General features: G+C 38.2%; 1 protein-coding gene across 2 annotated transcripts; it reads left to right on the forward strand.

Moving 5' to 3' along the window:
• Positions 1,499 to 19,562, forward strand: LOC109229090 (dynamin-like protein ARC5). 2 transcript variants are annotated; one of them, XM_019394411.1, is made up of 18 exons: positions 1,499 to 1,959; positions 2,884 to 3,048; positions 3,132 to 3,254; positions 3,779 to 4,000; positions 5,455 to 5,588; positions 5,700 to 5,792; positions 5,973 to 6,036; positions 6,290 to 6,338; positions 8,623 to 8,705; positions 9,208 to 9,365; positions 9,480 to 9,540; positions 10,765 to 10,827; positions 10,951 to 11,051; positions 17,818 to 17,875; positions 18,140 to 18,203; positions 18,318 to 18,490; positions 18,890 to 19,054; positions 19,153 to 19,562. In XM_019394411.1, the coding sequence occupies exons 1-18, from the start codon at positions 1,603 to 1,605 to the stop codon at positions 19,225 to 19,227; spliced, it is 2,208 nt and encodes a 735-aa protein (XP_019249956.1). In that variant the 5' UTR covers positions 1,499 to 1,602; the 3' UTR covers positions 19,228 to 19,562. The 2 variants fall into 2 exon arrangements, with proteins under 2 accessions (XP_019249956.1, XP_019249955.1); XM_019394410.1 differs by having other exon boundaries at positions 18,140 to 18,490.

Here is a 20,935-nt window from a genome sequence, read left to right on the forward strand (position 1 = left end):
ACAACTAAGGATGACAATCTTATATGGGATTTGACTCCTAATGTCTAGTTCTCAAATAGCTCTGCTTACTCATTCCTAAGCAGGACTGACACCAGCCTCCACTCTGGTGAGGAAGGCTCCTTCAAATGGATCTGGAAGCTACAAGCCCCCAACAAAATCAAGTACTTCATCTGGCTCCTCACCCATAAGAGGATCCCAACTAGGAGCTTCCTCCACTCTATAGGGATCAACTGTGTACCACAATGTCCTTATTGTAACAATGGACAAGAAACCATTGCCCATATTTTCTTTGAATGCCCTAATGCTGTCCATTTCTGGAATGAAATTCTATCAAAATCTTAAAGGAATGGTTCACATAATGCTCCAGTTTTCACTGGCCATCAGTGGCAATCAACATGGAACTCTATCAAAAATGTCCCTTTCAACAACTATATCCTTTAGGACAATCTCATTCCCTTTTGTTTGTGGCACATTTGGTTAACCAGAAACATCAATTTATTCAATAATAAGAAGGAACACATCAATGCCACAAACACAGTCTCAAAAGCAACTGAATACCTTATGCTTACAAAGAATGACTCCACAAAGGTTACTCATCAGATCTTGTTAAAATGGGAACCACCAACCAGAGGTTTTTACAAACTAAATACAGATGGAGCACCAAGGGGGAACCCAGGAATAGGAGGATTAGGAGGAGTATTCAGGAACCACAACGGCGACTGGATATTGGGTTACATGGACAATATCCCTCACACAAAAAATACTAGGGCAGAAGTACAGTCTCTCATACGGGGTCTGCAGCTAGCAGAGCAAAACAACTTAGCTATTGGAAATAAACACTGATTCAGCTGAAACAATCAATATGCTTTTGAATGGAAGTCTGATTTATGATCCTCTAATTTGTGAATGCAGGTCAATCATTCAAAGGATGGACAACGTGGTAGTGAGACACATCTACCGGGAGCAGAATAGAGTAGCTGATGCATTGGCCAAGGAAGCAACAAAGGAAATATTTTTGAACAAGTCTATGACATTATCAGTTCCTCCGATGTTTGTCAATGATGTATTTTGGGCAGACATCCTAGGAACTGAAATAGTTAGATCTTTTGTGAATTGTAACTTAAACACAATCGTGCATAACATTACAACTATGGGGTTTCTTCGATACCCCAGTAATGCCCCTGATGTAGTTCCTTTTGTTAACTAGCATATATATACTATATCCCTTTTAACCAAAAAAAAAAAAGAGAAAAAGAGTGGCTTGCTTTAGGGATAATTTGTTTTTCATTACCCTTTTTATGTAATTTGGAAAAAAAGGAAGAACCATTCAAAAAAAAAAAAAAAAAGAAAAAAGAAAAAGGAAAGATCCAAAACAAACCCCTTTTCAGTGGCCCAACTGAAAATAGCGCGGCCCAAGCAATATGGCTTTATTCCAATCCATTCGGCATTATTTGCGTGGTTCCAAAATCCAAGAATAGAAAAGCATAACAACCCAAAACTTGAGATAAAAGCTTTACAAATAGTCACACACTCACTAGTCACACTACCCGCTGGAGCTTGTACGCTTTTTCTACTGTTCAACTCTCTGAAAGATAAAGAAAAATGGCGGGCGAAGAAAGTTCACAAGAATCCGCGGCTGGTAGCAAAAAGATGGACGAATTGGAAGGGCAATGGAGGCTATACGAGGCGTACAACGAGCTACACGGTTTAGCTCAGGAATTTGACACTCCATTTGACGCACCAGCAGTGCTGGTAGTGGGCCACCAGACGGACGGGAAAAGCGCACTGGTGGAGGCACTAATGGGCTTCCAATTCAACCACGTCGGTGGTGGAACCAAGACTCGCCGCCCTATTACTCTTCACATGAAATACAACCCCGAATGTGACTCTCCCCTTTGCCATCTCTTGTCTGATTCTGACCCCTCTGTTTCTCATGAAAAATCTCTACAAGAAGTTCAGGTATTAAAAATGCTTATGTTGTTACGAGTGTGTGTTTTTATTTTGGCAATCGTTGAGTAAATTCATATGCTAGTTAATACTCACGCCGTCTCGTTTTATGTCGCATTAGTGCATTTTCCTTTTTAGTCACCAGCCTAAAAAGAAGGTCACAATTGTATAGTTGAAACTATTTTAATCTTATCATTCCCATTTTTAGTTCAATGGCATGACTATTTTGGACTAGTTGATACTCCCTCCATTTTCCTTCCAATTTATGTGACGTCGGCCCAGAATTTAATCTAAAAAGATGGTCACAATTGGTTCATTTTCCTTTCAATTTATGTGATGTCGTCACGGAGTTTAAGAAAGAAAAGAATACTCGGAGTTTAAGAAAGAAAAGAATACTTTTAAAACTTATGGTCTTAAACATGCCATAACTTTTGTGTCACTCTAAAAGCTTCTCATTAACGGTAACATGGAAAGTTTAAAGTCAAAACTTTTCAAATATAGAAATGTGTTATTTTTTTTGGGAAGGAGCTAATAAGGAAATAGTGTCAAATAAACTGGAACGTAGGAGTATAAAAGTTTGAGAAAAATATCAAAGGACATGCTATTTAGTTATGAGTTTAGCTTATACAGACCGATGGTGTACACAACTTTTACATTGTCAGCAAAAAGATATCTATATGTAACCCTCCATAAAAGAGAGATTTACAATATTGCGAATAAGGCAAGTTACCTGCTATAATAGGTAAACTTGACCTAATAGTGTAATTTTTTTTTATACTGTTGGTGAACTCTATAGCTAACGATAGTAAGGGAAATTTTGGCACTTCGCATATTATTTAGTTTATGTGTCAAACGTTTTTTCTTTAAACTTTGTGACTAGTCAAACATTGGGACAGAGGGAGTAAACTTTTACTGACTATATTGTGTCTTTTGTAGGTATATATTGAGGCTGAAAACACGAGGTTGGAGAAGGAAACATGCCAGTTTTCTGCAAAAGAGATAATCATCAGAATCGAATACAAATATTGCCCCAACCTTACTATCATTGACACTCCAGGACTTGTTGCTCCAGCACCTAGTCGGAAAAATCGGGCTCTACAGGTCAATTCTTGTGCCATCTTTTTAAAAATTGCAAAATATGGAAACACATAATTAGTTGAATCTTGAGACCGTATACAATACAGGCTCAAGCTCGTGCAGTGGAGTCATTGGTGCGAGCGAAAATGCAGCACAGGGAATTCATTATATTGTGCCTGGAAGATTGTAATGATTGGAGCAATGCAACTACGAGGAGGGTCGTAATGCAGGTATTGCCTGTTTAATCCTAGTTTGTTACTTATAATTTTTGCTCCTGATAGCTTGTAGCTTAAAGTTTGCACAAAGTTTTGACTATAGTATGAGATGTGCTAGAAAAATGAAAGTAATAACCCTTTATATATGCCAAACTGGTTGAAACAACTAAGATAGATGCTTTTCCATGTCGCCTTGTAAACAAAGCATGTTCAGATGTTTGTGTGCTCTTGAGTCTTGTGTAGAATCAGGGGCTGAGCTAGCAAGGGGAAGGGGGTTCAATTGCATCCCCTTTGTTCAAAAATTGTACTGTGTAAACATGGTAAAAATATATTTCTTGGTTAAATGTAAACTGTTGAATCCCCTTGACACAGGGGAAAAATCTAGTGTAATGGTAAAGGGTATTCAACAATTGCTTGGTATCAGAAGTTTAAATCCCAATTTTGACATTCTAGTATTTTTTTGAGTCCTCTTTTAAAAATTCCTCGCTTTGCCACTAGTACATATGCTTTACTTTTTCGGTATGTTGAACCTTATACAGATTGATCCTGAGCTTTCAAGGACTGTGGTTGTTGCAACAAAGCTTGATACGAAAATACCTCAGTTCGCAAGAGCTTCTGATGTTGAAGTTTTCCTTTCACCACCAGCAAGTACACTTGATGGATTTATGTTGGGTGATTCTCCCTTTTTTACATCTGTTCCTTCTGGGAGAGTTGGTTTTGGACCTGAATCAGTTTTCAGATCCAATGATGAGTTCAAACAGGTTCAATTTCTGACCTCTCAAGCCCCATGTGCCATACGCCTTTTTTTTCTACCAAAATCACGATAGTGGGGGAAAAGTTAGTTGAAATTTGTACTACTGCTTCTTTCAGTGAAATACAAACAAGAAATCCAAACAAACTGCATTTCAGTCTTGCTTCATTTTGGCGTTTCATAGAGTTAGTGAGTGTGACCGGGCTTTCCTCAGGTTAACAACTACTTGTCATGTGGTTGGGAATGCTAAGAGAAAAAAATCGATGATTAAATATTTAGTAGAGATCTTGCGCTATTTCACCTTATGCCATTTGATTTTGATTTTTTTTTGGCTCTTTACAAAAGCAATGACGGTGAAAATTGACTTTCAGTTCCTTCATTGTATCGGTAACATCGTCTATAGTAGAATATAGAACATAGTGCACATCTGTGAGTTGATGAGCATGCCGTTGGTCAATTAACTAATCCAATAAAGAGCACAAAAGCTCTTAACATGCAATCTCAACCTATGTTGCTCCGGCTCTCCGAAAATGTCGTCGGATACGTGTCGGATCCTCCAAAAGTAGTGTATTTTTGGAGGATCCGACACGGGTGCGGCAGCATTTTGGAGAGTCCGCGCAACATAGATCTCAATTATTTCTTCTGGAATACAACAAGCATTTATGTTAAACCTGTGATGTGGCTTGTGTTACTTTGAAGAGATTCTCTAGGTATGTTATCTACATTCATGTTGGTGTGATTTCCGTTCTGTGGTGCAATAACTTGAAAATCTGTAGAAAGAATGAATGTGGGATATTACATTCTGGAAAAACCCGTTGGTTCTGTATAACATAGTAGTGATATCACAAATGCATGTTATCGGGAAAAGGTCTTCTGCAATTTTTGTTTTTATTTTTTGATAAAGTAGTTTTAGTAATGTGGTAGATCTCCTGTGTACAATGCGTATACCAAAAAGTAAATAACCTACATAGTATGGTTCTCTACAAATGACGCCCGATCTTCTATACAGGCAGAAATTTCATTGGTGCACTAAAAGTAACTAAGAATAAAAGGCTTTTCCAAGTATACAAAATAATTTTTGTCCCCTTAAAAGCTCTTTTATTTCTCTCTTTCCACAAGACCCACATGATGGCTAGTGGGGAAACATCCCAGGCCCTACGTCTTCTCTTCCTTCTTCTAGAGTTCCAGCAAATTCAGGGTTGTTGTATCATTTCAAGTGTGTTACCGTATTGTAGGAGCTACTTAGATCCTGTTAGCTGCAGTTCAAAAGGTTTGTAGATGAGCCTGAATCAATGACAAAAAGACTTGATGTGCTAAAGGTGTACCATTATCATTAAGTGAAAAGGAAAAATATCATAAGAATCTGTTTGACAGGTTTACCATTATGATTCCATGTTGAAGGTAGATGAATAGAGCTAGGTTGCAATATCCTGTGGAATACATTTTTACTGCTGCGATTGACAGGCTATTTCATCACGGGAGGTGGAAGATTTAGTAGCATTGGAGGAGAAGTTGGGCAGAGCACTTTCAAAGCATGAAAGAAGCAGAATAGGTGTTAGCAGCCTTAGGCTATTCTTGGAGGAGTTGCTCCTGAAAAGGTAGAGTCTTTTTTCTTTTTGTTTTTTTCTCACTTTTTTATATGCCTAAAGTCTTTCATTTCTTTTGCCATTAGATTCTGAAACTTAACCTTCGAATGTATTGTTACGCAGGTACATGGACAGTGTGCCATCAATTATTCCCCTCCTCGAGAAAGAGTACCGGAGCAGCACTAGAAAGCTGAGTGAATTAGATCAACAACTCAGGTATGCCGCTACTCTTTTAGGCTGGATAATGAAAGAAGGGATAATTTGATGTGACAGTGATGAGTATTTTATTTTACGGTTCATAGAGGGATCTATATCATTGGTCCTGGCAAGAACATTTTATGCATCTCTGTAATCTTTATATACTTTTCCAATTTGATATCTATTTGTCTGTTCCAGCTCTTTGAATGAAGCAAAACTGAAGGAGAAAGGAAGAACTTTCCATGATCTATTTTTGACCAAGGTGTAAAGTTTTTCCCACACCACATATGCCTGAAATTCTATCTTCATTGCATAATATCTTTTTCTTTTTATGGATTGAGGGGAAAGATCGTCCTTCAAGTGGTCCCCATGTAGTTTCTACACTAGTCGTGTTTCTTTTGCTTGCTTAATGGTTTCTTACTGGTTCACTTTTATCTTACCGTTAGCTCATTCTGAAAGTTAACTGCGTCGTTTTGTTAGATAAGCCACCTGACTGAATTTTTATTATTTCTCAGCTGTCACTGTTGTTGAAAGGAACGGTTATTGCACCACCAGACAAATTCGGTAAATTATGCTTGATATTTCTGATTTATAAAGGCGCTGTATCTTTTGAAAGTTTTGCGTGATGGTGCATTCAGTTTTAGCAAATGAAATTTCTGTCTTGACATAAACCAAGAGTGACCATATGTTCTCTTCCGTTTTTCTGCTTTCCAATGATCATTTATCTTTCTCTAGAGGTGATTCTTTTATCTGGAATTCATTGGAAGTTCAAATCATATTCTGCAAAGTAGTTTGCCTGCAGTTTTGCATCTTGGAATGCCATTTTCAAAAGATAGAAGATTTTAAATGTGTTGATTTTCAGCAACGAAGAAGGTTGGAAATGCAAAATTAAACTGACTATATGGATTATTCAATTTCGAATACCACTTTCTTCGTTTCTGTCTCCCTTATTCAGTTTAATACCTAGTTTTTAGTTTTCAATATCCATAAACTTGACAGTATTAGCTAGGTTCCATTTAGTTTTGATTTGATTGCTTTTTCTAGCTTCTATGTTGTTGCCTCAAATTTCACTTTGTAATTCTTGGGTTTGAAAATGTTATTGTCTTGTCACTTTTGTTTCTACAACCGACTAATTCCTACCCAGAGAACAGGAAAAATAGGTGTAATAACTATACCAGCTCGAAGACCAACTACTTCTACACCAAAATAAAAATAACACATCACAAAGTAACCATAAAATCCATGCTGGATTCTAGCAGCGACGGGGTATTATGTAAAAGGTTTGGAGAAGCAAGGCTCCTTTGAAGGTTTCTTGTTTTCTTGGATTGTTGCTCGGGAGGCTTGTCTCACACAATCGAACCTCCAAAAGAGGGGGTTTCAACTGTGCAGTAGATGTCCATTGTGTGAAGAGCATCCGGAAGAAGTTGGCCACCTCTTCTTGCATTGTAGTAGGTTCACTAGGCAGCTGTGGAATATGTTTCTGGTAATTCTGGGCATGAGCTGGACCATGCCAAAATCAATTGTTGAGCTCTTGCTAGGTTGAAGCAGAGAGGGGTCGATCATGATCAAGGTCTTAAAAGAACATGTACGAGCAAATAGAACACAATAGTTTACTAGAGTCCAACATAGTATAAGGAGTTAAAAGTTCCATGGATGGGGCTATAATGTAATTCTTGTTGAATTGTGTGACCATCTTATCTAAAGGTTAAGCTGTTAGAGAGGGGGACTCATTTATTTCATTATGTTAGATGTGCAATACGCCCCGTCACGTGCGGGTCTAATTCTTTTCATGAGTTAAGTACTTAGAAGTTTGTTTCGATAACGGGTGACAGTGTGACTTGAACTCAAGACCTTTGCCTACCTTGAGATCATGTAAAACGAATGGATCTTGGACTTAACCCTAAAAGTTAGCTCATGAGATGAGAATTGTCCATGACCATATAAAGAGACTTACAGTCCATACCCTCAACCAATGTGGGACTCACATGGTATTAGAGTCAGACTCATCCTTGATATCAAGTTACCCAAAGTTGGACCCCATGTTATTTGGTTCACTCCTGAGTGTCTAATCCTTAGTGTGCACAGAGGGGGGTGGGGTGGGTGGGTGTTAGAGTTCTGAAGGTATGAGCCGTAGTCTCTTTATATGGTCTTGGAAAATCATTTCCTAATGAGCTAACTTTGAGGTTGAGCAGATCCATTTTCTTTACAATTTTGTTGCAATAAGAATTTTGAAGTGACATTAAAAATAAAAAGAAAAAAAAAGCATGCATAAAATAAGCAAGACCGGCCGGCTGGCGTGCTGCCATTGCTCCATACCCGATGGCTTAGACACTAGGATCAAGGCCCATGAGGGTGAGTACCTAGCAGAGAGTGCAGGGGCAGCAGCAGCAGCAGCATGAAACAAAAACTGTAACTAAGAAGTCAAAGACCGTAAATCTGAAAGATTAAAGAAACAAAGTTAAAGAGGCAGAGTGAAATTACTGTATAAAAAGGAAATGGAAACTTTCATCTAGGAAACCAAAGAAAGAAATGGAGCTGGAAATAACAAAACCCTACGGGGCTGCTTGCCGCCATAGTTATTCTATGCATATGTATGTGTGTCTGTAAACTCTGTATAGATGTATTATTCTTTCTTATAATATTTTATTTGGGGTTTTCAGTATTGTAAGTTATTTAACAAGATGGAAAGTGCACTATAACAACAGAGTGAAACTGACTGAACTAACCAAACTAAAAAAGGTGATGTTTGTGATTAAGTCTAAATTAAAAATTCTAATATTTTTGGAGACAGAAGCCTACGTATTATATGTTTCGGTTTCAGCAAACTCAACTCTGTGTTTGGGTGCAGGGGAAACCCTACAAGATGAGAGGGTCAATGGAGGGGCATTTATTGGATCTGATGGTCTTCAGTTCCCACACAAACTGATACCTGTAAGTGCTGCTCTATTTGTAAATTTTTATTAGTTGTTGATCCTGTGGTTAGGTAAAAAAAAAGAAAAGAGAACTTGGGAAGTGGATACTTGGACACTCAATGCACATGTGACAGCTGATTGAGGCACAGCATATATTGTTATGCCGGTGATTCTTATATCCTAGATTAATTGGTTTCCACAGTTGATTCTGATGGAAATCATATTGAATACATTAAACCACACCATTTGTTCTGTAGGTGTTGTTTAAAGCATTGAAGCACTGGTTTAGCTGTTTCCTAGTTATATTAGATGCTGGTTCCTAAGTTGTTCACACAAGTTTTTCAACTTTTCATCTTCTAAGCTGTTTACTAGGAGTATTTGTTTAAATTGAAGCTGAAAGAGGAGAGAGAATCACTTTCAACATGTCTTTGATTTTCTGCTGTTATCGACTAAGACAAGTCCGCTAGACTTCTTGTGAAATGCTTTATCGGGAGTTTCATCTAAATTGTTATCCATTGCAGAATGCAGGCATGCGTCTTTATGGAGGGGCCCAATATCATCGTGCAATGGCTGAGTTTCGTTTTGTTGTTGGAGGAATTAAATGCCCTCCAATTACCCGAGAAGAAATAGTGAATGCATGTGGAGTTGAAGACATTCATGATGGAACTAACTATTCTAGGTGCGTATACACTTGAAAACATGATTTACATTTTTGTCTAGGTTCGCCTTTTATTTTCTGATTCCTGTTCGCTAATTTCTTGTTTCACCTTGTCTTGAAACATTGAGCATTTAGAACAGCCTGTGTAATTGCTGTTGCCAAGGCTCGTGATACATTTGAACCTTTCCTTCATCAGGTAAGTTAGTGTTGCGTTCATTTATTATTATTTTCTGAATATGTTAAATTACTTTTTGTCATCTGTTATGCAGTTAAATCATGTGTAATTGATTTATGCTAGGTGGTGAAATTAACTCGAGTCTCAGCTAAGTTTGATGTGGGGTAGGGCAAATATGCTAAGTTTTCTGTGAGAGATCGTATCAAAGAGAGTGACATAGATTTGTTGTTTCGTCTAGAACATAAGATGTGGGAGTTATGAGTTACCAAAAAATAAAAATAAATAAGACGTTGGAGTTATGACTATAATAGGTTGTTGTCAAAAAAAAAAAAAAAAAGAAGAAGACTATAATAGGTGAATAGCTTGCACCAACTGAACAACTCTATCGACTACTGAGCTTTATTTGTACATTGGCACATTAAACTGAAGATGTTTATGGGTTGGCTATGCATTGGGTCTTAAAAGACCCTTACCCCTCCACTTTTGAAATTTCTCTATTCTTATGCTACTCATACCTATGGTAGGTACAATAATTTCAATCTAACCCTCTACTACCCACCATGTTATCCAGAACATGTGGGTAGAATTGGCGAGAATATTTGTGGTACAATGAAAAATGTCAGTGGGTCGAATGTTATATCTAATGAAGTACAATATCATATATACCTTGCAGGTAAGGTAGGTTACTTAGGTTGCGTAAATAAATCTTCACAGTACTCGCTCACTCATATTTGCACTGGCTATTTAAAAGCAATCATCACCATCCTCCTAACCCACCTCATTTTTAAAACACCCTCTCCATATGGGTAGAGTCCGTGTGGATATAGATCCCTACATTAACTATAGCAGTCAGTTTCTCAAATTGTGCATCTACCCGAAAGAAGTTGGGATATGTAATGTAATATGGGCTGAAACTGAACTTAAATTAGGGAAAGAAAGAGAACATGTGGCAAATTTTAGTTGTCAGTCTTTTTGTATCATAGCTTGTAAATAACATGTAATTCCTCACTATGAAAAATTCATTTTTAGTTGGAGATATTAGGAGTTGTGCTTCAGTTCTGATATGTTGCAAAATATTTTTTGTTGAAGTTAGCTGGAGAAAATTCTTCTGTAATTAAACTACTCTTCATTAGGCATGTTACAGATCTATAATCTAAGTAATTTTTCTTGCTTTTATCGTCATTTCATTCTTCTTAACTCTACAATATTTATGTATTAACCAAGTTTGCCACCGTTTACATACAGTTGGGTTGCAGACTATTACACATTCTGAAACGGTTACTTCCAATTGCTGTTTATCTTCTTCAGGTACAAATTATTTTGGTATTACTTGTTACCTGTTCTGTCCTTGCAATATTTGAAGATTCATGCAAGTAATGTCATCATGTTCCTCCGAAAACTAATGCTCTGATGTTTGACTTGTTTCTGCAGAAAGAAGGGGAATACCTGAGTGGCCATGATGTATTTCTGAGGCGTGTAGCAGATGCTTTCAACAATTTTGCAGAATCCACCGAAAAATCATGCCGTGAAAAGTAAATGCTTTTCTGCATCTATACTCTCATGTTCAAATTAATTTTTGCCAATTATTGTTGTGTAGAATAGCTTGTAGTGTTCATAAGGTTCTTTTGCTCCAACTATCTGGAAACCCAAATGATCCTACCCTTTTTTACTCTTTTAGTTTTAGTTTCTTTTTTTTGAGAAGGTAACAAGTTTTATAAATTAAGTAGAGAAACCTTTAGCATAAAGATTATGCTAAAGGTTAAAGATAGTCACAAGACCCTCGAAAAAGAGCAAAAACGCAAACCCGGACTTGTGGTAGTTACAAAGACCCAATAATATCCACTATAGACTCTACATTCTCTACCGGAGCTTCTTTACACCAAAAGTGAAACAAAAATATACAATTCGTCTTGATCTTCTGTTCAGAGTTAGCTCTATCTTCAAAGCATCTTGAATTTCTCTCCAACCAAATTGTCCACCAAATACATGCTGGGATCAATCTCCACCAATGCTTCTGCCTCAGTAGAATACCTGGGTCATTCCAACAAGCTAATATTTCTGCAGTTGTCCTAGGTATTGCCCGTTTCACACCTTTCATACTCATGAAAAGATACCACAGCCTACTAGTTACTTTGCAATGTAAAAAGAGGTGGCTGTTTGTTTCAATCTCTTTTCCACACAAGAAACATTTGGAACACATAAGCATTCCTCTCCTCATTAAACTGTCATGAGTTAAAACAGCCTCTTTGACTACAAGCCAACAAAAGCAAGCCACTTTAAAAGGGATTTTCACCTTCCAGATGTGCTTCCAGTGCCATGTCCCATTGTTCATGTGACCAGAGCTATTCAGGATTCCATATGCTGACTTTACAGTATATACTCCTCCGCTGTTTCTTTCCCATGTAAGTCTGTCCTCTTCTTCTGTGGTGCCCTTAAAGCCATCCAATAATTTGTAGAATTCAATGACTCTCGTAACCTCCCAGTCATTGAGGAACCTTCTGAACGTAACATTCCACCCCTGCGTACTCCATACCTCAGCCACACTAGCTTGGGGTTGCTGCACTATAGTGAACAAATCTGGAAAAGCCTCTTTAAGAGGTCCATTACCAATCCAATCATCATTCCAGAAAGAGGTTTTATTGCCATTTCCCACTTTGATACTAACATTGCTGATAAATCCTGGCCATAAATTTCTAATTGACTTCCATACACTTACACCATAGGGTCCAGAAGCTCCTGCTGTACACCACCTTCCATCTGCCCCATATTTTTCACAGATAACCTTCCTCCATAAAGCTTGATCCTCCAGAGAAAATCTCCATAGCCATTTCATAAGTAAACTCTTGTTATGTTGTCTCAAATTTCTGATTCCCAAACCTCCATCCCTCTTGCTTTTTAGCAAAGTGCTCCATTTTACCAAATTGTAGGCCTTCTTCTCCTTTTTCCCTTGCCATATGAATTTCCTCCTTAAAGCATCCACTCTTTTCTCAACTTTTACAGGAATTGGGAAAAGAGACATCATGTAAAAGAGCATCTAGCACACTATTGACTAAAGTAATCCTCCCTCCCAGAGAAAGATAATTTCCTTTCCATATAGCAAGTTTCTTTTCACACCTCTCCAGCACCTCATTCCATAACTCCTGGGATCTATTTTTTGCTCCCAAGGGCATCCCCAAATATGTTGTTGGGAGATTTCCCACTTGACAGCCCAGCACCCCTGCCAATCTTTGAATGTTGGTGACCTCATTAACTGTGTACACCTGTGACTTACTCCAGTTGACATGTAACCCTGAGACAGCTTCAAAGACAGATAAGATCAACCTCAGATGTCTAACTTGCTCTTCTTTAGCATCACAGAACACCAAAGAATCGTCCGCATAAAGCAGATGAGTGATCTCCAGATTGCTACTGACATTATTCACTGCCTTGAAACCCCTTATCAACCTCTCCTGGTTTGCCTTCTTGATCATACTATTCAGACCTTCCATTACAATTATAAAAAGGAAAGGAGACAGAGGGTCTCCTTGCCTTAGCCCTCTTTGTGAGGAAAAGAAACCCTCTGGAGAGCCATTAACTAAAATGGAAAACTTGACGGTGCTGATGCAGAATCCTATCCATTTGATCCACTTCCTTCCAAAGCCCATATTCTTCAGAGTTTTCAGCAAATAGTTCCAGTTTATATGGTCATATGCCTTCTCAATATCCAGTTTGCCAAGGATCCCAGGAATCTTACTTTTAACCCTGGAATCAACACATTCGTTTGCTATTAGGGTTGCATCCATGATTTGCCTACCTTTGTTAAAAGCCATTTGTTGAGTGTCAACCAGTTTGTGAATTACTGTCTTCAATCTCTCTGTCAACACCTTTGAAATGATCTTATACACGCTACTTATGAGACTTATAGGTCTATAATCTTTTGGTTCCATCGCCCCAGCCTTCTTTGGAATTAATGCTACATAAGTAGCATTAAAGCTCTTCTCAAACAATTCCTGTGAGTGGAAGTTTTGAAAAGTATTCATCAAATCTTCTTTCACCACCTCCCAACATTGAATAAAAAAACCTATGGTATAGCCATCTGGACCTGGAGTTTTGTCTGCTGCACAAGCCTTCAATCCCTCAATGATTTCTTGCTCTTCAAACTCCCTCTGTAGCCATTGCTCCTCTGCCTCACTAATTCTAGGACAATCTGGAAGATTGAACTCTGGCCTCCATGCTTCAGATTCAGTGTATAAGTGCTCTGATAAAAGGCTAAGATCTCATCCTTTATAACTTCCTTATCATCCACTTGTATCCCATTAATGTTGAGCTTGTCAATGTTGTTGAACCTTCTGTGGGCATTTGCAATCCTCTGAAAATATTTAGTATTTCGATCCCCTTGTTTTAACCATTGAACTCTTGATTTCTGCCTCCAAATTAACTCTTCATTTTTGGCAATCTCTTCCAATTCCATGACTAGGCTAGCCTTTTGCACCAACTCATCTTCAGAAAGATCCCTGGATTCTTGAACCACATCTAGTACAAGAATTTTGTTCAAACAGATAGTTTTCTGAACCTCCAAATTTCCCCCTTGACCTGTCCTCCATTCTTTCAGCTTAACTTTCAACACCCTGAGTTTTTTGGCTAGAACATAATCAGGTCTTCCCTGTACATCGAAAGAAACCCACCAGGAAGCTATTTTATCCTTGAACCCCTCTGTTCCCAACCACCAATTTTCAAACTTAAAATATGATTTTGTGTTCTCCCAAACCCCACATTGCAGAGAAATAGGAGCATGATCTGAGGAAACTTTTGGAAGAATAACTTGTTTGATATTCCTAAAGTTTTCATCCCAGTCAGCAGAGAACAGAAACCTATCCAATCTCTCGCCTACTCCATGTGTAAATTCCCCCTTCAAGAGGTGGATCAATAAGCTCTAAATCCTCTACAAAATTAGTAAACTCTCTCATAGCTCTTGAAATTCTGTTGCATCCCCTCCTTTCCTCCATAAATCTTGTAACATTAAAATCACCACAAATAACCCAAGGCCCTTCAAAAACTCCCCTAGAAGCAGCTAAGTCCCACCAAACATTCTCCCTCTCTATTCTACAATGAGGCCCATATACCCCAGACAAATGCCATGAAAAATTTTGATTTATAGAAGAGAAACTACAGGTTATGGAGTAACTCCCAATATTGACTACTTCCCCCCTCCATACTCTGCTATCCCATAATACCAAAATGCCCCCCCTTGTACCGCTAGACTCTAGACACCCAAATTTTACCCATCTATAACCCCATATCTGTTTCACATACCCCTGGACATCCCCTTCAAGGTTGGATTCTTGAAGACAATAAATGTCTGCCTTCCAATTCTCAATTAGTAGTTTCACCACTCTTCTTTTGTTAACACGATTTAATCCCCTAACATTCCAAGAGATAATACTGACCTTCATTGATACACATTGCTAATAGATTTCCCCCTATTCCTAGAGCTTGACTCCGGAAAATTCATATTAAACACCAAATTCTGAACCTCCAAACTCCCTTTTTTCCTTTTTGGAGTCGTGCACATCTTCATTGTTGACGCCTCCCTCAACTTTTGTCTATGCCTATCAATTTTGAGAAACAGCTCTAGAGCTTCCCTTTCACAGCCCTGGAAATTTACCCCGTATGTCTTGCTCAATTTTAGAACATTTTTATGAACCCACAAAGAAGCCTCCATCTCTGCCTCGATAAATTGCACATCTAGAGGTTCTGCATCATCCACGGACCATGTCTCGTGGTCTTCTTCATCCATCAATTGGTTTAATTCAGAAGAAAGAGAAGGAAATGAAATAATCTCTCCGTGAGAGCAAGATGCTCTAACCACCTGCTTCCCACCTTGCATCTTCATTACTTCTGTGGGTTCCTCATGTACTACTACATCTTGCAGTTTGTTTGTAACAGAAATAGGAGAAGAAAATGGAGTAGTTTCTCTTTCAGGACATATTGATCTAGCCACTTCCTCAGACCCTTGCACGATCATTAGTTCTGTTGATTCTGTGTTGCAGATCTCTTCTTCTCTCTCCATCAGTGCAACCATAGCAAGCGATTCCCTTGTGCTAATGTTCGCTAATATCTCTGTTTCCATCGGGTCGGGCTTATTAAAAGAACCCAGAACCGAAAATCTATTTTTAATTCCCAGATCTGGACTCTTTAATGACCCACAATTGGGCCCAGAAATTAAAAGTCCCCCTTGGCCCATACCCTGTGGCCCAGTTGAATACTTCCCAGCTGGAACCTCTTTATCCACTGGGCCATGATTCAAATTCAAACAGCAGCTACCCTTAGTCACGTGACCCATCCCATCACCCCTTTTAACCCCTACGTCATAGTTACTGGTTGTGTCTCCCCTGTTCACCGCTGAAACCTCTGAAAGAGATCTCCATATCACCGGCGCCTCACACCAAATCTGAATTGTGAAGATAATTCCATTTTTTTCTATCTCAATGCTACTGGGAACTGCTGCAACTGGGCCCTTCACTTTCAAACGAGCCCATTTAAGATGGTTACGCAGAGGGGTTTCTTCCTCTGTTTCGATCCAATCACCACATCTATCACCGATCTCCTTGAAAATTCTTTGTGACCATAGATGTAGTGGTAATCCCAGTACTCTTATCCACACACACTCGAGATTGGCAGTGGCCGGCAAACACTCTGCAACCGGCGACCACCATTCCAGACTCATTAAATTATTTCTCCAACTCCATTCCCCCAGTTTAGTGTGTTCAGCTAATTTTCTGGAAGGAAACTCAAATAAGAATTTTGGCCCATGTAACTCATACATCTGGACCCCTGGAATTGCATTCCATTTGTTGCTAGACCATCTCCGGATATCAGAAAGAGTAGGCAACTCCTTGCTGATTGCGAAGCTCCCGATCAGACACCTGCTCAACACGTCTTCATCACCTATTACTGGACCATTCATCACTATGCGTTGTACTGTCGACCGGTTCTCCGACAATGATGTAGAGGCTCCTTTTGCTTCCCACTTGTCGGACCTGAAAGCACCTCTGTACGAAAGATTCGCAACTGGAACTACTGTAGGTTGTCTCTGTGTAGCAGGAGGCTCCCTATTAATGAACCTTTCTATCTTTAAAGCAAGTACCTTCCACCTCGCATTGAATGAAACTTCTGGAAGGATAATAACTGCTCTGCGTACCCCTTGCACTGCAACCACACTTATGAATCTGCCATGGTCATTGAACTTCTTGGCACAGTAAAAACTGAAGACATGATCCCGGGTCCTCCATCTCCTGAACTCATTCCCTTTCCCATCTGAAGCAATATGCAGTAACTTACATAACCACAGCATCACCTTCCAACTCAAAGTCATCTTTCTCATGAAATTTGACTTCCTCTCCACCCATTCATACCAAACCTCTGCTCTATCTTTATTTTCTGTAATATCAAAAGACTTACCACCAGCGTTGAAATAGATTCTGTTTTCCATGATTAGAAGAGAACTAAGTTTTTAACACAATCACTAAGGAATGATTGAAGAAAAAACTAAGTTGGTCTGAACACAAACTAATATCACACAGTAGACACACTCGCCGGAAATTGTTTGAGACTCTTTCCTAGGGACTCGTGCCTGGGAGCAAACTCTTCCTTAGTTTTAGTTTCTATGAGTTGTTGGATGGTTATCATTGACTGTGTCTAAGATATCTGACTTTAACAATTGGTGACAAGTTACTTGATTTCCTCTTCTATTCCCCCCAGTGGTGGAGGCAAGATTTTCACTAATGGGGTTCAAAAAATAAAAAAGTAAACACGCAAAGAAGCTAAGGGGGTTCATTATCTAATATATGTAAGTAAAAATAAAATTTGACCTTATACTGCACAGTGTAAGGTCAAATTTTATTTTGTAACTATATGATCCATAAACACAAGGCAGTGGTCAACTTTGTGTGTTTGAATAAAAGATTTTTCTTCGTAGGCTTCTTATCTCTGTTTTCTCTAATACCGGCACCTAATTTTCAGTCATTGTCATACTAAACTTGTGTGCTTCCAGATTGAGCTCAGAAGTTTATTAGAATGGCTTCACAACCATTCAAGATCTCTATCCTTTCAATTTTGTATTAACCTAAGCGGGTCTGGTGCCCATTCTGCTTTCTTGGTTTTGTATCTACTAACCTTGTTGCAGCATGAAGTCTGAAACTGCTTTTTCTCTTGCTCACAAAGGATATTTCTTGTGTGTGTTTCTGATATGCTGAGCCAAATGCTTTCAGTTCAGTATTTGATTAATGTATAGTATTTTGGTATCTATACGTGTTCCAGGTGCATGGAGGATTTAGTGAGCACCACTCGCTACGTGACATGGTCCCTCCACAATAAGGTCTGCTTACTGCATACAAATTAAAATTTACTAGTCGTTGATCCATGAATTATACTCCATCTTTTACATACTCCATTTTTTATCCCTTCCCCGGATCCCGCGCATAGCGGGAGCTTAGTGCACCGGGCTGCCCTGTGCCCGATCCTACTGAGTCCCTAGTGACTGCCATGCATCATTTGCTTTGGTAACAGCTTGTTCACTGTTTTCCTCCTAAAAATCTTTGCTGGTCTAATATATCTGTATTTGTACTGTTTATCGTTTCAGAATCGGGCCGGATTACGTCAATTTCTAGATTCATTTGGCGGATCCGAACAGTCTGCCATTATTGGTAATTCCACATCTAATGGTCTTTCTCAAGATTTATCAACTGCATCTGTAGCCAGTGATAACAAGCAGGATGTTAAGCCCAGGACAGATGTAAAGCTTAGTCATTTGGCTTCAGGAAATGATTCAAATACGAGTACTCAGACAACAGAAACAAGACTAGCTGACCTTTTAGATAGCACACTTTGGAACAGAAGGCTTGCTCCTTCTTCGGAAAGAATTGTTTATGCCTTGGTTCAACAAATATTTCATGGCATAAGAGAATATTTCCTGGCATCAACAGAACTAAAGGTTCGCTTTTCTCAGCTGAACTGAATATTTCATGGCATAAGAGAATATTTAATAGGGTAAGATCTAAATAATTTAGATAAGTTATACACATTTTCAGATTTAGAAACAATATCTTAATAATTATTCAGACATCTAAATCTTTAAAAAAGAAAATGGAGCCTAGGCCTTAATCCAGATAATTGTTCATAAATATCTTGCCATTAAATTTCTAGTCATATCACCATCTCGCGAACCAGACACCAGCTTGGACCCCATCCTTAGAGGTTGCGTCATCTTTCAGATATTGGAGCTATTCAATTATGTTTTTCATTTGCTTAACGAAATCAATTCATGTTAAGTTTGGTTGCTTTCCGATTTCTCTTTTTGTTCATATTCTAAGAAAATTGTTGTTATCTCCAGTTCAACTGTTTTCTACTCATGCCTGTTGTTGACAAGCTGCCTGCAATGCTTCGTGAGGACTTAGAATCTGCTTTTGAAGATGATTTAGATAATGTTTTCGACATCACCAACCTGCGGCATTCTGTGGGGCAACAGAAGCGGCAAACTGAAATTGAGCTGAAAAGGGTACATACTCACACTCCTTCCATTCTCCTTCTTGTGTAACCGTCAATCTTGGAGTTATTTCTCCAAATTGGTTTCTTAAACCTTGTCAAAATTTGCAGGTACAAAAGCTTAAAGAGAAATTCCGCTACATTCATGAGCAACTTAATTCTCAGCAGGCCAAGTTTGGGCAGTAGCTATTATCAGTTTGTTGATGGTGTCCTACCTGAAGAGCTTTAAATGGAAGAGTAATATTCTGTAATTATGCCTTTTCTACACATGTTTCCCTTTATTATATTGAAAGAAGAAATGCCAAACATGAAACCTTTACATGATTTATTTGAAACTTTTGTTGTGATTCCCTTGTATTCACATCTGATGGTTGTTAAATTAACCAGAAGTAGCTAGGTAATTGCTTGAATTATGCTCGTCAGTTGGTTTTTGTCACTTTGTTAAGGCTGCAAGATGACTTCATCCTGAAATCTGTATGTATAACTCTGTTGTGTTAATTTAATTGGATATTTGCCGTGTTCAATTGTACATGAAAGGCTCGTACCATAACATCACCCTTGTGCTCTCTTGGTCAGTAGTTTGTACTTGGAACTTTTGTTTAATTGAATAGAGAAAAGTTTTTCGGTGTTTTCAGATTTTGCAGTTATCTTTTACGAAGATGTTTTTTATAGCACTTTTTTGAAAGAAAACGCCACCTAAAAGTTTTACTTAAAAGGAAAAACTTATTGCAGGCGTAAGGGAAAACCGCGTAGTACTTTATTATTATCCATCGAGTCGTAACCCTGGAACTGAAATGGACTCAGATAAGGATTCCATGGTTCTTACTTAATTCAGTTAATTAGTCCTTAGTTAGTACTCCATGGAAATTACTCCCACAATGATTGACTATGTTAAAATGACATGACATGTGAAAAGGAAAAAACACCATATAAATATCTATATCAGGAATTACCCGAGTAAGACCATATCCTAAGAAATAAATGATACTTTTCTCGTAAAAAAGGAAATAAACCTAAGGGTGATCCAACATGCATGTATCGTACAAGTGTGATAGTGACCCACATTATCAAGTTTCTAATAATAATGTTATATATGCAAGTTAATCTTCTTCCTGCAGAAAACGAGGTTCCAAATTGATCGATTCCAAAGAATTCAATTTGTTGTGGCCTGTGGGGTATTACCAGTAATGAGAAAAGGATGCACCATGCCTAAAAAGAATGGATGACTTGGACTTGATAAATAAAATCAAAGGCACAAGATACCTTGCTACTCTTACGAACCTCAACTGGAGGGTTAATAGAAATTAAAATATATACCATTTAATTTGTGCTAACATTCTCCAGCAAAGAATGTATGCTTGCTACCTAAACTTTTTGATGAAAAAGTGTTTATGAGGCCGACTATATATATATATATATATTGGTTTACCAAAAAAGTGCTAAACCTTTTCTTAAAACGAAATAATGAGAAAATAGAGGGTGAATCCTAGTTAAATATAATAACTACCAGATCTAATGTTTTAGATGTATTGATGATGTCGGGCTGAATCCAAAAATGATGTATACCAACTACAAATACTCAATGATTGTCAATGAATGTAGTAGTAAAAGCATGCAATAAATGTAGATAATGGCAATGAATGTAATAAGGAGGAATTTATCACCCAAATGTTAGATGACTTGGATGATTCTCCTTCCTGACAACAACATGGAGTAATAGAAAATGAAGATGGACAAGGAATCTTTGGATCTTGTGAATAAAAAGCGTATATCGAACAATGTAATCAGTCAACCCTTTACAATATGCTCTTCTCCGAAAAGTGAAGATCCCTCTTTTTGTTCTTTATCTCTTCCTATTTATAGTGAATATTCCTAAGAAACCCTAAAAAGTACA

The sequence above is a fragment of the Nicotiana attenuata genome, chromosome 7 (assembly GCF_001879085.1).
Source record: "Nicotiana attenuata strain UT chromosome 7, NIATTr2, whole genome shotgun sequence".
Lineage (NCBI taxonomy): Eukaryota > Viridiplantae > Streptophyta > Magnoliopsida > Solanales > Solanaceae > Nicotiana > Nicotiana attenuata.

Bases quoted from the DNA above. Each gene is read 5' to 3' on its own strand.
- LOC109229090 (XM_019394410.1), top strand. From the start codon at position 1,603: ATGGCGGGCGAAGAAAGTTCACAAGAATCCGCGGCTGGTAGCAAAAAG. The intron at 17,876-18,139 runs GTCTGCTTACTG...TTATCGTTTCAG, and splicing joins CATGGTCCCTCCACAATAAG to AATCGGGCCGGATTACGTCA. The intron at 18,491-18,889 runs GTTCGCTTTTCT...TGTTATCTCCAG, and splicing joins TGGCATCAACAGAACTAAAG to TTCAACTGTTTTCTACTCAT.